The 17,424-nt window shown below is 37.4% G+C and overlaps 1 protein-coding gene across 1 annotated transcript in view; it reads left to right on the top strand.

Annotated features, from left to right (window-relative positions):
* The window catches only part of GABRR3 (gamma-aminobutyric acid type A receptor subunit rho3), a 50,379-nt gene that overhangs the window by 21,846 nt on the left and 11,109 nt on the right, over window positions 1-17,424 (top strand). Inside the window, exons 5-8 of the mRNA XM_004035950.4 lie at window positions 1,071-1,294; window positions 4,605-4,687; window positions 5,739-5,879; window positions 11,899-12,051. Of these exons, the coding sequence (XP_004035998.1) occupies window positions 1,071-1,294; window positions 4,605-4,687; window positions 5,739-5,879; window positions 11,899-12,051 (601 nt within the window). The remainder of the gene's footprint in view (window positions 1-1,070; window positions 1,295-4,604; window positions 4,688-5,738; window positions 5,880-11,898; window positions 12,052-17,424) is intronic.

Here is a 17,424-nt window from a genome sequence, read left to right as displayed (position 1 = left end):
TGACTCATTCAGAGTTTACTGAAATGTATCCTTTGTTTGTATAATAAATGCCAAAGTTCTATGATATGCACTGGTTCAAGAAAAATTTGATTAGTGTTGGAAAAAAAGATAGTAAGAAGTAAGCAATTGTGAAATAGTAAGAAGTAAGCAATTGCAAAATAGTAGGAAGTAAGAAATTGTAATTGTCCAACAGCCAATAATTTGGATGAAGCTAGGGGAGTTTCTATTCAAACAACCAAATATTTGGAACATCTGAGAGCCAAACAAAACTCAAATTATTAACTAAATAAACTGTTTTTTCTAATATAATGCTAGTACAGTTTTTTTCCTCTCATCGATACATTCTTACAATGTAAGAATAAACAGTAACAATTCAAATCCCTGAGCCATACTGAATCAGAATCTCTGGGAACTAGCTTCTGGGAAATGTGCCATTTCAACAAACTTCAAAAGTCAATCTTTGCACACTAAACTTTGAGAACTACCATTTCACAATATGCTTTCTATCTCTCAAGCTGAGGATGATTCTGTCTCTGTCCCAGGACTTCTGACAACTTGCTTTACACGAATAGCTCTAATAAACACTGTATCCATGTTTTTATGGGACTGTAGTTTATTCGATTTGGGAAAACTTCTTTAACAAAAATAACGTGAATATCAATACAAAATCAGTTTTAAAAGTGATTTAGAATAAAAAAGGAAGTCACAATAAAATAATGGACAATAAAATAGTAAAGTTTCAAGTTCCTTTCTTCTGAAATCTCTTTAGGTTATTTACCAGAATGCTTACACAGAAATGCTTCCCATTTATAACCTGGTTCCCCTTCCCCAACTTGAATATTCTGTTATAACTCCCAGAAATTCTCAACGTTCACTAGGCTCCATGTGAAGGAGAAGCTCAAAGCATAACCTCCTTAGCTTCATCCTAGATCTACCTGAAACTACAATATTAACCATTCACTTAAAAGTCATTAACACCATAGGAATGAGTCCTGGGACTAACAGTGTTGAGTGGTCATCCTGAACCATATTCCTACTGGTTTTTTTGGTCTCTTTTTCTCTCTGTCTAGGACTTTACAATGACTTTTTATCTCAGGCATTACTGGAAAGACGAGAGGCTCTCCTTTCCTAGCACAGCAAACAAAAGCATGACATTTGATCATAGATTGACCAGAAAGATCTGGGTGCCTGATATCTTTTTTGTCCACTCTAAAAGATCCTTCATCCATGATACAACTATGGAGAATATCATGCTGCGCGTACACCCTGATGGAAACGTCCTCCTAAGTCTCAGGTAAGGAAAGCTGCCTATCACCTTTGGCTTCCCTGTACTGCAGCCATCTGCACCAAAGCTGATGATGCTTATTTCAGATGAAACTCACAATGTTGCCGTCTGTTTAATACTGCTGGAGATTGGGACACAAGCATAAGATGTGATTTTCCCCTGGTTCTAACATCCAGATTTTAAAAAATGATTTTCTATTCTAACTCTACCCACTCTGGGTTTATGTCGATTGGACAAATAGAATGAGCTGAATTATGGAAATCCTAAAATCTGGCACACAATATTATAGGTAAACAAGCCTGTTTTCCTCCTCACCAACTCCACCCCACCCTGGCACCCCACCAAGCAGTTTTGGAACCTTGGATTAGCTAAATAACTTTTCTTAGTTGTCTCCTTCATTTTTCATGGGAAGGCATGGCTATCATTCAAGCTAACACCAATTTGCTCTCTTTTTCTTTTCTTTTAATTTTAAAATGTGCATTCCAACACTTTGCTGTAACAGTCCTCCCTTTTTAATGTTCCATATTTTCTTTTAGTCAAATGAGTTCTGTGCATATTGAGTGGCTTATCATGGATAATTCTAAAAATGTTTGGTAAACCCAAGCAACTCAGCTTTTTTTAATGTCCTACAAACCTTAGAAAAATTCTAAAGTAGGGTGAAAAAATGATACCCCAAAAGATATCCATGTCCTAATTCCTGGAACCTGTGAAGCTTATCATATATGACCAAAAAAGAAAAAAAAATCCTTGCAGACATGATTAAGTTAAGGATCTTGAAATAGGGAAGAAATTATCTGGATTATCTGGTTGGGACTTAAATGCAATCAAAAGTATGCTTATAATAGAAAGGTAGAGGACAATTTCATGCATACAAAAGAAGAGCAGGCAATGTGGTCATAAGTCAAGGAATGTTGGCAGCCACCAGAAGCTATAGGACACATGGATTTTCCCCCTAGAGCTGCTAAGAGTGAAGGGCCTTTATGACACTTTGATTTCAGCTCCATGATACTGATTTCAGAGTTCTGGTCTCCAAATCTGTGAGAGAATAAATTTCTGTTGTATTAAACCACCAGATTTGTAGTAATTTGTTACAGCAGCAGTAGGAAACTCATACAGATTATTTTTGCTCGTTAAAAATACCTTAACCACTTTGGCACAGAGCTGTTGCCAGGCATTTTATAAGTGCTGTCAATGTTTTTAAAATGCAATTAAAGGAAAATATCACTTTCAATGGGTTTTTTTGGGGGGGTTAGGGGGAGGAACAGGGCCTCACTGTGTCACCCAGGCTGAGGTGCAGTGGCACAATCTCAGCTCACTGCAGCCTCTGCCTTCTGGGTTCAAGCGATTCTCCTGCCTCAGCCTCCTGAGTAGCTGGGATCACAGGTGCCCGCCACCATGCCCAGCTAATTTTTCTATTTTTAGTAGAGACAAGGTTTCACCATGTTTGCCAGGCTGGTCTCGAACTCCTGACCTCAAATGATCTGCCCGCCTCGGCCTCCCAAAGTACTGGCGTTACAGGCGTGAGCCATGGTGCCTGGCCTCAATAGGACTTTTAAGTCAGGAGTAGCATAGGACTCATACGTACTGGAGTCAAGTCTCAACAGGAATCAGGAGCAGAACGGCACTATCTGGACAAAGAATCAATTGTTTTAAATTAATTTTGGTGGGGGGAGGTCCAGTAAATAATTAACTCAGTGGATTTTTCTTACCCTGCACATTCCAGGAAATATTTGGCCCTTGCCAGGCTCTTGCAGGGTAACCTCTAACCTCTTGGAATATCCTAAGTGATGAGAGTATCTTTGTTTACTTTGGGGCCGGGGGCCAAGCCAGATGGTTTCTACTAACAATGTGATTTACGGTGGAGACTTTGAGCCACTAGATATCAGCTTGACCTCTGGAGGGGGCTGGAGACTAAGGCCAGCCATGTGGGTGGTCAGTCATTACTATGTGGCTACTCTCAGTTGAAAGTGTAGATACCAAGGCTTGGGTGAGCTTCCTTAGTTGATAATGTCCCCAGGATGTTGTCACATATCATTGCTGAGAGAATTAAGCGCCATCCACATAACTCCATTAGGAGAGGACAACTGGAAATGTGTTCCTGGTCTCTCCTGGACTCTGCCCTGTGCCCCTTTTCTACTGTTGATTTTCATCTGTGTCCTTTCATTATAATATAGGTAACCAAGAGTACAACAGCTTTGCTGGGTTCTGCGAGTCATTCTAGTGAATCTCTGACCCTGAGAGTGATCTTGGAGATCGTCTAACACAGGAGGAACTCAAAATTGTTGTCAGCACAGCTCTTCCAGCCAACAGCAGAGCCAATCCAAGCCCAGAGCCAGATCCCCTGGTTCCAGCTTGGTTCTGACACTACCTAGCCACCTAGCCTCTTTGGTCATTAAGTCACTCACATGTACTGTGAAGGAAATGGACTGAAACACCTCAGAGGGTCCTTTCTAGGTTTAAAGTACTAGGAATACACCAAAATGAATCCTTGGCTTGATGTTTTGTTGCATGACTATTGACAGTAGAATTAACCCACAGCAGATAAAATGTCCCTACTCCTCTGGTTAACTCAAGGGCACCACAGGTAGGAGCATCTGTTGCCTTTGTTTTTTGCAAACCTGCTCAGGGGCCTTTTATGAACCTCTGATCTGCTATTGTGGGTACCAAAGTTTCTACTTTGAGGCAAGATCATAGTACAGCAGCCTCTGCCTGAAGCCAGGAAAATCTAGGAGGATATAAAATTTGAAAAAACCATTCTCATCAGTATGCAAGCCTTTTGGCTTAATAGTACCTGAATTATGCATTGTGCACATAGATCTATAACTAAGAATGCTCCAGGCTTTTCACTCACTACTGGAAAGAGAATATCCTTGGGTAAACTTGCTTTGTGAAGGAAACCTTTAACTTCAGGTTTTTATTGCCACCATTCCAACCCTTTGTTACTACAGACTATTTATGTGTGGATCTTCCAGAAAGCAAAAAATATTTAAATCTATTTAAAAGTCTCTCACTTTGAAGAGTGTTTTTCTGGAGACATCAGAGCCAGAAAATACTGAGGGGGCTGATCAGGAAATGGTGAACTCAGAAGCAAGGTATGAGAGCTGAATTCACTCGTTGACTCTGTGTCTTAAGAAAATCATCTACCCTCCTGAGTTTGCTTCCTTGCATGTCATTTGGACAGAAGATAATACTGCCTGTTTTGCATTATTTTTGAAAGACACACAGAACCAGCAAACAGTAAGAAAGCTTCAATGTTGCATGCTCATTTGGCCAGATGGTTAAATGATCTGCAGTTTTCTTTTTCTCATTCTTTTTATAGGATAACGGTTTCGGCCATGTGCTTTATGGATTTCAGCAGGTTTCCTCTTGACACTCAAAATTGTTCTCTTGAACTGGAAAGCTGTAAGTCTCACTTCCTGGTGGAGTGAGTGCACATCATTTGAACACACCGTCACATACTTACATGTAAATAAGCATGCTCTTAACAAGCATTTTAAAATACTGATATATTTATCCAAAACCAAAACAATTGTGGCTTCTTTTTTTTTTTTTTTTTTTTGGTTCCTGTTTTTTATGAAGGTTGATGGCAGTTTGTCTGTTAAAGGAGAAGGTTCAGGGGAAAAGTGTTTTGATAATTGCATATTCTATAGTTTCCACAATAAAGGAACAGCTCACTAAAAAGTCTATTCTTGCTAATGTTGTTACATAGACTGACACAGACTTTCTACATTTGGAAAGCTCTGGAATTCACGTTCCCAGATGAATCACAATCCTCCATTAAGTAGACTTGGATTCCTTAGAAAAATCTAACTCTAGACATAGACCCCCTAATCAAAGCCCCATCACAGGGCATCTGAGCTGTCAATCACTTTTACCAATCAGCTATTTTTGATAGAAGATCTTAAAAGCTGACTGCAATTTTTGCAAATGTGTCTAAAATCCTGGGAATCTCACCAGATGTCTACTCCACAGATGCTCCGCCCCAACTCCATTAGAAATTTTCCATACCACTATTTGACTTTAGAAAATTTCTTGTAATGTTGGCCCATTTTGGAATTTCATCCAAGGAAACTAAAAACAAATGGGGACTAACAGCCTGGAGTCAGGCCTGTGACAGTGAGGGGATGCTATGGTGTCACTCTGAGGCCTGGCTTAATACTCTAAGAGAATGTACACAAATATGGGAGCAGCTATCTGGGGAGTTTCAATTCATTGTGTGGGCACAAGATCCATACTATACTAGTCATCAGGGCCTAACTTTTAGAGATTCTTTTTCCTCCTCCTAAAAGTGTGTGTATGATCAGTCCATTGGCAAACACATTTTTATCACCTAATATGTACATGTCATTGGAGTAGGCACTAAGGATACAGAGCCACATAAGACATGGTTATAGAACTCATTGAGCTTACAAGAGCTTATTCCACTTACAAGACTGATATTTTCCTGTTTTAGATGCCTACAATGAGGACGACCTAATGCTATACTGGAAACATGGAAACAAGTCCTTAAATACTGAAGAACATATGTCCCTTTCTCAGTTCTTCATTGAAGACTTCAGTGCATCTAGTGGATTAGCTTTCTATAGCAGCACAGGTACAGCATTTTACATGGGTGATTCATCAGCATTTATTGGACATCTACTGTTTGCAAAGCACCACAACATGTGAAAAGACCGGAATCCAAGCGTGTGTCCCCTTTGGCCAGCACCATCATTCCTCTCCTTTTACAGGGAGCAAGCTCCACCCTTCCATACATCGTTTCTTTCCCATTCGTGCAGCCACCTCTAACTAGATGCCTTGCTTCCATTCTTGACTTCTCCAGTCTCAATACAGCAGACAGAGTAATCTCTTTGGAACATAAAGTTCACAATTCTTTCCTGTTCTAAACTTTCCAGTGTCTTTCCATCACATTTACAACAAATTGAAGTTTCTCAACGTGATCAGTCTCCTGCCTAATGTGGGACTCACCCACTTCCTCTGCCCCTCACCACCTGCTACTCTCCCGACACTGGCGTTTTTGCCTGCCTGCCTCATTCCATCTACAGGGCCTCTGCTTGGCCTTCTCCTCCTTCTGCCTGGAGTGCTTTCCCCCAATATTCTCATGCCCTTCTCCCTCATTTCAGTCAGAGCTTTGTTCAAATAGCTTCTCAAACAGTGCTTTCCTAACCAAACCAACCCCGTGTAAAACAGGCTTCCTTTCTCACCGTTCCCTATCTCGGTCATCACAGCACTTAGCATCACCTGAACTATGCGTTTATTTGACTGCTTTGTTGTGTGAGTGCCTCACCAGGAAAAGGGTGGGGAATCTGTCTGCCTTGCTCACCATTTCTTCTGCAGCACCTGGAATGTTCTTGGCACGTGACAGATGCTCAATAAAAATCAGCTGAATGAATCCATCCATAAAGTGCATCATTGCCCCAAACAGAAAACCTATCCAAAATTGGGCCTATATAGTACTCTTTACTATGACAGATATATTTCTGAATTGACAACTTTTATCCAAGACACCTTTTAAAGTTATATGTGATCCCCATTGACTAAAGTTGGAAGCAGCCTCCTTCGGTTCCCCTCTGCCCTCCTCACCCTCCACTATCATTCCCCTTCTGGATATTAATATTCTGGGTCATTTTAGGCCGAATCCATATAAAATGCCACTTCAGATTCAATGCAGCCATGCTTAGGCCAGCCAGAAAGTGTGCCAACAGCTGTCCCTGAGTTTCAGAGCTGTCCTGGCTAGAATGCTTTACCTACTCTGCCTTGATAGTGGTGTCTTTTCTCCTCAAAGATTCTCCACTCTGTTCTTAGATCTTGGAGAGTAGTTATCAAGTTTTTATCTAAAACCTGCAGCTTTAAGAGAGAAGTAGAAGTTGACATTGCAGAGAAGTTAAATGATTCTCTAGGAACAACAGCTCTTTATCTATTTAGACCTAGAAGAAATTCTCTATTTCACTCCGTTATTTGTCTACATTGCTTGGGATTCAGCAAATGATGCTCTCAATTTTAATCATGTTTATTGCCTTTTCTGATTATGTAAGTAACACATATTTATTTGTTTTGGTCACTGATATATCCCTGGCTCACAGTAGATGCTCAAAGGCTAATTATTCAATGAATGAATAAATGTTAGATAATTTGAAGAGACCTCAGAAAAATTTAAAGGAAAATCTCTTTGTAATCCTACCTCATAGAGATAAACTATATTATTATTTTGATATATTTTTCTGCTCCTCCTTCTTCTCCTCCTTTTCTTGGTTTGTCTTTCTCTATATGAATAAATATAGGCATATATTTATCAGGATTTTTAATGTTCTTTCTTAATCCTAAATTAAATTAATATTTAAATAAAAGAATGTATGCAATGAACCATGGTATACGTGAAGTATAATTTATAGGATGTGTTTTCATTTTACTATTGCTAAAATGAAAAATAACTTTGGCATATGATAAATTGTAAATAGATATTTGCAACATTTAATGCTAATATAATGTAATATATATGAAGCATAGAAATCAAAAAGAATTGTCTCCTGCACAGAACATATGCAAAATATACAATAATAACGATGGCATTTCTTTAGCTTTTGAAGCACAACTATCCATTAACATATATCCAACCGTCCTCCTAACAAGAAGTTAAATTTCACTTCAAAATTCCAACTTTACCACTAAATCATTCCATTTGCTCTACCATAATTTTATCTGTGCTTGTCAGACTTTTTGAGCCCTACCAGGCAGCTCCAACACTAGCTGATTTTTATCTTTTTCTGGTCATGTTTTAGAATCTCTCTAAAGCCAGGAAAATACTGGCATGGAAAAACTTACTGCTTACAAAGATGCTTGCATTTTAAAATGAACTTACAAATCTTTAACGTTCAAAGGTAGTTACATTTTTAAGAAATATCATTTTGGTTCCTAAGAAAAATGAAAAAAAAATTAGAATTAGGTTCAAATGTACATGCTTTGTGTAACATGAGACGGAGACTTATCCATAATACATTAATATTCTTTAAAAGCAAGTTACGGAAGAATATATTTTAAAAATCCCATATTTGTTATTGAAGAATGTATTTATACATATTTATGAGTGCATGAGTGCTTATATACATATCTGTGCATATCGTGTGTGTGTGTGTGTGTGTGTGTGTGTGTGTGTGTGTTAAAAGCCTAGAAAGATTAACAATAGATACCTCTGAGAAGTAGGTACAAAAAACACTTGTATTTTTTAATTTGTTACAATATACCCATTTTTTTTAATGACAGAGATTGGTAGGAAAAATGACGAAGGGAGGCATTTTGGAAGTTGTATTCAAATATCAAATCAATAATCATATCTGGGTTCATTTAACCATCCCTTAGTTAGGTTTCGGAAAGATTACATTTAGAAACTTATTTTAGTTCATGAGCATGTGATAGCTCTGCCTCACATTATCCACGAATCATTAAACATAATCTTCTGACAAACTCAAGTGTCTTTTTCAGACTAGTTTCCTGTTTAAATATTTTAGCTTCCTCAAAAATAATTTTTGATTTGTTTTCTTCACTCCTATCCTTACAACTACCAGCCACAACCACCACTCCCAGGTGTATAGAAAAACTATACATCTGACTCTGGCTCTAAGAGTCAGAAATATAGTTATAGAACCTTAGTTTCCATTTTATAGCTGAACAACAGGGTGTTTTTTTTTTTTTCTTGGCCTTTACCACTACCGTTGCCACTGTTCAAAAATCACCACGACCTGGCAATATTAACAAGCAGATGAGGGCTTCTGCCTCCTGATCCCTTTCTCAAAATTCTCAAAATCATGCACTATAAATTTACAAAGAAAAAAGAAATGACTCCTGCCCCTGAGGGATGCATTGAATAATTATTCTTTATCATAGCATAATCTAGTGGCTGAATGTGTAAGTAGTAGAAACAGACTGCCTAAGTTCAAACCCTGTCTCTATCATTTATTAGCAACCTGACCTTGGACAAGTTGCTTAATCTCTCTAACCCTTAACTTTCTCATCTTTAAATGGGTTTCGTAATACTCTCTGTATCATAGGGTTGTGAGGATACATGATGTCATATAGTTAAGTACCTTAGAATGTTATCTGCCATATAATAGAGGCTCAATAAATATTAGTTAGTAGCTGTCATCATCACCCTATTTTCATCCACATTATCTTGATCCTTTTCATAGAGAGTATTAAGGACTACTTTCAAAGGGCCATTGAAGGTGACTGTCTCTAGGTATAAAAACCTTCTTTATTCTGTCTTGGGACTGACTCCCCAAATACTGGCCCAGTCCTCCATTTCCCTGGGTGCCAACTCTCTAGCCTTTTTCTCTCTGTTATTAACTCCTCTTCTTTCTACTGTATGGCAAACTGATGGAGGCAGATGTACCCGTCCCCATCCAAAATTTAGTTCAGATGCCAAAACTGATGATGCCATACACATGACAAAAGGGTATGAAGTGATTTATTACTTACATAATGAGGCTTTCTAGAGAGAGATGGGCAGGCTCCCAAGCAGGTCTGAAATGAAAAATGGCTTGAGAAAACAGGAAGGGGCTACTGGCTTGGGTTTTTATGGTAGCTAGGGGGTGCAGCTAGGGTGAAGGCTGCCTGTCGTAGGACAAGATGCATGGTTTGAACTTTTCACAGGTGCCAAGAAAAGGAGACCTAGGCTTTTTATTAACTTGCTCAGATATAGGGCAGAAGGAGAAGTTGGGCTTGAGAGCTTTTAGCAGTCAAACATCAAAAATAGAATCAGACTCTTTATTGTACTACCCAAAATGAAGGCTTCACAACGTTCCAAGGCAGCACCACCTTTCCTGATAGGGAAATGGACTCCCCATGACCTGCAGGTTCAACTAAAATACCACCCCTAGTCTAAAACCACAAGACAGAGCCGCAGTTTGACTTCCTGGTTACTCCACCATGCCCCCACCCCACCAAAAAAAAAAAAAAAAAAAAAAAAAAAAAAGGACAACTGTTCTTCAGAAAATTATGAATAAAGAAAGGATGCAGTTAACTAATTTTATTTCAAGTTAATAATGAACAGAAAACTATATACCTTAGTACTGTCTTTTGAATTTCTTTCACAGGTTTTCCTTATTTCTTTTAACCTCACAGTAATTATATAAAGTTGTAAGGTCAGAGAGCTGTTATTGTACTCTACAGCCATCACTGAAACTCTCAGTGGTACACAGTAATAAACCGGGGCTGTGATGTAGGTGATACAAGACAATGAGAAGCTTAAAAATAATTTATATTTTAACTTTATAATGTACTATGTGATGTATATTTTATTACTCCTGGTAATAAAATTGTTTGGTATTCCTGAGCATATATAAACTGACTGTTAGAAGCTTAGAACTAGGTAAGGAAGAAAAAGATAATGAGTATTTAATTGAGAATAGGATTCTAAGAGTAGAGTCTGCCAGTTCAGTGTGGGTTGGCCAGGTGTATTTCTTAGGCCAAATGCCTAAGTACTTAAGTGATCCATCTAATAGGTTTGCCATCTTGGGTTTCTAAGAAATTACTGCTGAGACTAGCAGAAGGGTTTTCCAACTCTGCAATACCTATGATTTTTATTTTATAACTTTTGACCTATAGTCCCTGTGTTTTGAATAATGTTATTTGAAAATAAACAGCATTTATCATAGAAAAAATAATCTTGCTACTTATTCAGAAAAGATGTATTTGCATGTTTCCTCATGTATTACCTTATTTTAGTAAAGATTTAACAAGATTAGCACATAGTTATTTTGAAATAAAGCAAGGTAATATAAATTAGAAATGTATGAGAAAAAAAGAAAAACAAGGATAAGGTATTATATATATCCTGGTATGTGTATGTGGTCATTAAAGAATGGTGCTCAGAGAAGTCCTGTAGATGTCTGAAAATTTGGCTTTAAACTTCCTTGTAGTCAATGGGAGAGGTAAACCTGAACAAAATGTGTGTGTGGATGTCACCACAAATGGTGCTTTTAATTAGCACAATTAGTATTACCAACGTGAGTTTATGTAATTTCAATAGGAAGCAAAGAAACATCAGTTGGTTACTTTTTTGCAGATTCATCATACACAAATTATGGTACTTGTGAGTCTTTAAAATTATAAAACTAACTTATGGATGATGTTTTCTTTCCCCTTTGAATCCCCAGCTGTCTCCATCTCAGGTCAAAATCCAATGACCTAGTACCTACTGTGAATCTTTTCATTCAGTTAAATGTTTTTTTCATTTGTTATAGCTAATAAAAGGTTTATTGGCTCTTTTATGCCTTTATTAGTCATGTATTGAAGACTTTCCCTCTTGCAGAAATGCCACAATACAATATATTGTGGAGACAGATCTTTAGAGGCCATCCCACAAAAGATAACCACTATTCATCCCTGAACTGCAGGTTTGGAAGTTAAAGGGGATCTTTGAGTCAAATAATTAAGCTGACTGCAGTTCAGCTGGTTGAACAAATGTTGATGGAGTGCCAGGCCCAACTAAATGGAGATGAGTTTGTCAAATTCCGTGTCCCCAAGAGCTTGGAGTCTAAAGAAGCAGGTCATTTCACTAAGTGCAGTGTTTCTAAGGGGAAGCTTGCTCTAATGAAAACTTTGGCTTTTTTCCATAGGTTGGTACAATAGGCTTTTCATCAACTTTGTGCTAAGGAGGCATGTTTTCTTCTTTGTGCTGCAAACCTATTTCCCAGCCATATTGATGGTGATGCTTTCATGGGTTTCATTTTGGATTGACCGAAGAGCTGTTCCTGCAAGAGTTTCCCTGGGTAAATCTTTCCCCATCTTTATAAAATGTTAACATGGGAGAAAGTTCAAGGGAGGTAAATAAAATGGGTCATACATGGAGAGGAAAAGAGAGTGGTGGTTTAGTAGGGATAGTCAGAGATGAACATTCAGGTTGCAGTATCGATCTTGACATCCTCAAGGGCAAATTGTAATTGAGTTCTTTCCTTGGGAACCCGGATTTTAGGGATGAAGTAAGTCTTTGCTGACTGACCTGCAGTTGGGTGATAGTAAAGAAAGGGGGTGAAATTATGAAGCATAAACAGCCTCACTTTTAAAGCTTATCTCTTTTCTTTTTTAAGAAAACCTCCCCATGCATTATACAAGTCCATTTAGCTTTTCAGGACAAACCCTTACATCACAGAAAGGAAAACCTTCAAACTAATTCACACTATACTCTTAGTGTATTAATAACAAATTACCTTGGTGGGTTAACAAGAATGTGGAGGGGATGCTTGAATTTGAAAATATGAATACTGATTAGAAATTAGGACTTAACTAAAAGACCAAAATCAGAATCAACCACAGTGGAATTTCAGGTACAGTGGCATATTAGTTGGCAGGAGATTTTAGGTGGAGAGACGTTGCCAGCCTCATTAAGTCACTACACAGGGTTGATTATCTACACCGTCTAACATGGTATATGCCTCTGTCACACACACTGATTTATGGGAACCATTTCAGACCCACTTAGCAGTTATTGAGATCTTAGAAAGTAGAAGATACCAAGCTAAGCACTTAGATGACATGTTACTTAATGAGAACCCAAGAGATAATCCCACTTGCCTTTTTTGCTGGTCAGGGCTGATCTCCCTCATTTTATCTGATTTTGTTATTTCATTTGTAGTGCTCTATCTAGAGAGAAGATTGTTATTATTATAATCATTGTTACAATTATTGTAATTATCACACAATTCATTCCAGAAAGGGTGGTGTGTAAGTTAATGTTCACAAATTATATGCATACTTCAAAAGATCATTTGAAAGACATAAATTATTAATATTAACAATTTGCTCACCTCCTTTCCCTATTAAAATATTCAATCTACAAGCATTTGAGACTTGAATATCTTCAAGGAAAAAATACCATCTGAATAAGTAATTAAATTATTTGAACTGTTTCTTCACATCAGAGCATGTGCCCTAACCTCAGTACTGCAGTGTGGCAGCACAGACCCAAATACAAGACCAAGGGCACATTTCCAGCCCTCTAGACACAATGAGAAAAGCACTCAGTCTATAAAGGTTTATGAACATGATTTTCTGTCAGATTTCTGAAGTTGACTGCTCTGCTCTTATACTGTGAAAATGACAGCAATAAGAGCTACTTCCATGGAAGGGTGGAGTGAATTGGGAACACTAAAACACTTTTAAGACATCCTTGAAATTCTCTGCTTCTTGCAACCACATCTGATCCCTTAGGGTTAAGAAATTGCTATGCAGATTTATGTAAAATGCATGCAAATCAGAAGTGTCCCTCTCCCACTTTTTAAAAAAATTATTTTAAGAGAACAGTAGTATTCCTATAAAACTGTTACCTTCTCAGGATTTGCTTCCTACCACCCTCACTTTTTTTTCAAAGATAATTTGCCCTCTTCTTCCCTAGCTCTTTGCAAATGCTTAGCTGCCCAATTCTCTGGAAGGTCCCTATGAATACCTATTCATCTGTCCCAATTACCTTTTCTCTTCTGCCTCCTTCCTTCACCTTCTCCACAGCATTTGACATTATTAGGCATCCTCTCCAAATCTAGGACCAACTTTAGTGGTCAAGAGTTCCAGCCTCATCTTCCTCATCTGCAAAATGAAATTATTCATACTACCTCCTAAAGGTCACTATGAGAATTAAATGGGAGAATTAATTAATTTCATCATGTCAACTGCCTAGCTTGATGCCTGGCCCATAGTGTTAGATGAAACCAACTACACACACAATGCATTAGCTTTCAATACTCTCCGCTAGTCTAGTTTTTTTCTACTCCCAAAGACTTTTTTTTCCTTTTCTCTTTCCTGCTTTTTCTTCCACTCCTTAAGTATGAGTAACTCCCTCCCAAGGATCTGCTCACTTTTGACTCTTATCAAATGGAACAAACTTTTTAATTCCAACTACTGTCCGTATGTAAGCATGTTCCATTTGGGTACTTTCAGTTGTATACTGGACTTCACCTTCAGGTACTACAAGCATTCAGCCTGTTTAGAACCGAGTCTTTCCTTGGGAACCCAGACTTCAGGGATGCAGGATGTGCCAACAGACCTGTAGCTGGATGATAGTAAGGAAAGAGAGTGAAAGTATGAAGCATAAATAGCCTCACTTTTAAATCTTATCTTTTCCCTTTCTAGGTACACTCCCATGCATTACCCAAGCTCATTTAGCTTTTCGTGACAAACCCTTACATCACGGAAAAAAAAGAACCTTCAAACTAATTCACATTGTACTGTTGGTGTCTTAATAATAACTTACTTTAATGGGTTAGCAGGGAAGCCACTTATTCTCTTCACTTTTCCTCATTCTGTTCGGGGCCTCCCAGTTTGTTGAGCCTTTCATATCTGAAACCTCAATTTCCTTCTTAATCTTTGGCAGTGATTCTCAAACTATGGCCTTAGGACCCATTTACACTCTTAAAAATTAACGAGGACACTAGAGAGCTTTTGTTGCTGTGGGTCGTGTCTATCATTATTAGCCATATTAGATGTTAAAATAGAATTTGAAAATATGTATTAATTCGCTTAAAACTAGGAATAATCAACTCATTACAAGTTAACATGGTAACATTATATGAAGCATAATTATTTTTTCTAAAACAAAAACATTTAGTGAGAAGAGTGGCATTTTTAAACATTTTTGCAAATACTTAATGTCTACCTTTATAGAGGGCAGCTGGATTCTTATCTCTGTTTCTTCATTCAGTCTATTGCAATAGGTTTTGGTTGAAATACAGGGAGAAATCTGACCTCATCAGATACATAGTTTGAAAAGGAGTAGTATTTTAATAGTCTTTCCAGATAATTGTGGATAGCCTCCCTTCACATTACACCAAAACTCAGCAAGTGATAATTCCTTAAAGTTTAATTGCAATGTGCTATCTGAAACAAATATTTTCTACTCTGTTAGATTACAATCCATTGGTCTATCTTATACTTTTGATTACAGTCCATTGGTCTGTCTTATACTTTGAATAGATTTTTCACTGATGCATTGGTCATTTGGAAAATGTTGGTTCACTGAGTTACAGAGATCTTCCAAATGTTTACATAATTCATTATACTGGTTTGGATCATAATCTCAAAAGACACAATACTAAATGCCATAATCCTGAATGTTGAAATCCTGAAAGATCAAAATCCCTAAAGTCTAAATCCCTCAAGTCTAAAATCTCAAAAATCACAATCAGAGGATAATTACATCATGTTAGGCCAGTTACTATGCACTATCTTCATGCAATTGCCTATAACCTATTGCTGTAATACACTGTTTCATATGTGAAATTTTCTTTTTGATTTTTGGTCTGTTTTTCTTAAGTTTTTTTTTTTACTATTTTTAATTGTCAGAATTATATTATAATTGGCTATGCTATGTATTTCATCTTTGCATCATTTCTAGTAGTGGAGATATAAAGAAGTTAGACTGTTAGAGAGTTCTAATTTGTATTATGCATTTTTGCAAATTTAGCTCCATGAAAGTGCATTATCACATTAACTTTGTGTGTAAGTACTGTGCATGTATGTAAAAATGTTGAAACTTTCTCAATAAATGAAGACATGTCCTTTTTGTACATCTGCATTTGTGAAATATAAAATTTCATGAGATCTCAGCTCTTTGTGTGACTACATATGTGGTGGTGACCATCATGGTTTTTGATCGATCCTCAAAAGATTTAAGTTGTTCATCACAGTGTTTCAGATGACCACAGTTATAAAGCTGGGTGCCCACAATGACCCACCATAGTGATATGCATTTATATGTTTCCCTTTTGACCTATTTCTGTATCAATATGGTTCATCTGCTCATAACTGTTATGCCTGTGCAACTGTTGTTAGTATACCTGAGTGTTTATGCTTACAGAAATATGTGTGTTATTATTGCCTTATTTTACTGTGTAAAGTGGCTTATGAAGTGTTATGTCTTTTTTTATGTTTCTTAAATAAATTACCTTTTTAAAATATAAATAAATAGCTTTTAAATTTTTAAAAATTATTTTTAGAACAATATTTTCAGTATTTTGATCTTTCAAGACTGTGATTTTTAGAATTTTAGACTTTAGAGATTTTGATCTTTTGGGATTTCAACCTTTGGAATTATGGAATCTGGAATTGTGTCCTTCGGCATTATGATTGGCTCCTCCTCCCCACCTGTGTTTCTCTGTCAAAATCTTGCCATCTCTACATGGCCGAAAGCCTTCAGTGATGACTCCAAGCACACATGGTCTCTCTCATCTTTGAACACGTGGCATTTTCTGTATCTCCTAAGTAGCTTACTTCCTCTATTTCATGTTTTGCTGTGGGACAGGAGTGGCTTATCTTTTGACCTCTATTAGAATGTGAGCTCCTTAAGGACTAGGACCACTATTACCATTTTGTTGTTGTTGTTGTTCCTTCAGTGAGTAGCACAGTGTCCTCCTGCACATAGTTCATATTCAGTATGTAGTTGTTAAGTTGCCAGGGTTTAGACCACCATATTTTTAGTTGCTAACTGGAAATGATAAAGGATGATTCATTTGCTGGTGAAGACCCTCCCACATTTGCCATGTTTCAGGTAAAGAGCAGTAGAGGGTGCACAGCATAGAAGTATCCACTGTGATTAGGCAATTCTCATAAGAGATAATAGCTACCATAACTTGGAATGTGTGATGGGTCAAAAATATGATTATGTCTCTCCATTCAATTTGGTGTGGAGAGTGTGAGACAATTATAAAGTTGTTCAAGGATATTTAAATATTATACTTTCTCCTCTCATTTCCACTTCCCTCCTTCTTTCTTTGCCTCCATCATTCTTGCTTGATCCCTCTACATGAGGTATGCCATTCTCTATAGAATGAATTAAGTAATGGGCTCCTTTACTGGAAAACAGATATGGCAGAGGAAGACAACCGAAGTTTTTAGGCCTGTAGTCACTCTCAGAGAAAAAAATCATCTCCTAACAGAGGATATGTCATATGCTTGGAAAAGTGAATACTTAGGCAACTGGATAAGAGCAGTTTATTTAACGGTCACAGAGATTATGAGAATTTCTAGTGACAGTTATTTGTACTCTTGTACCACCTTCATGAGAAAATGGTTGTCAGTTTCTGGTCATAGAGCAATGTTGGAATTTCAAGCCACCTTCCTTTCCTTCATATCATGTAATATTTTCGTTCTGCCTA

Source organism: Gorilla gorilla, chromosome 2 (genome assembly GCF_029281585.2).
Source record: "Gorilla gorilla gorilla isolate KB3781 chromosome 2, NHGRI_mGorGor1-v2.1_pri, whole genome shotgun sequence".
Lineage (NCBI taxonomy): Eukaryota > Metazoa > Chordata > Mammalia > Primates > Hominidae > Gorilla > Gorilla gorilla.
This window is presented reverse-complemented; position numbering and strand designations above follow the sequence as displayed.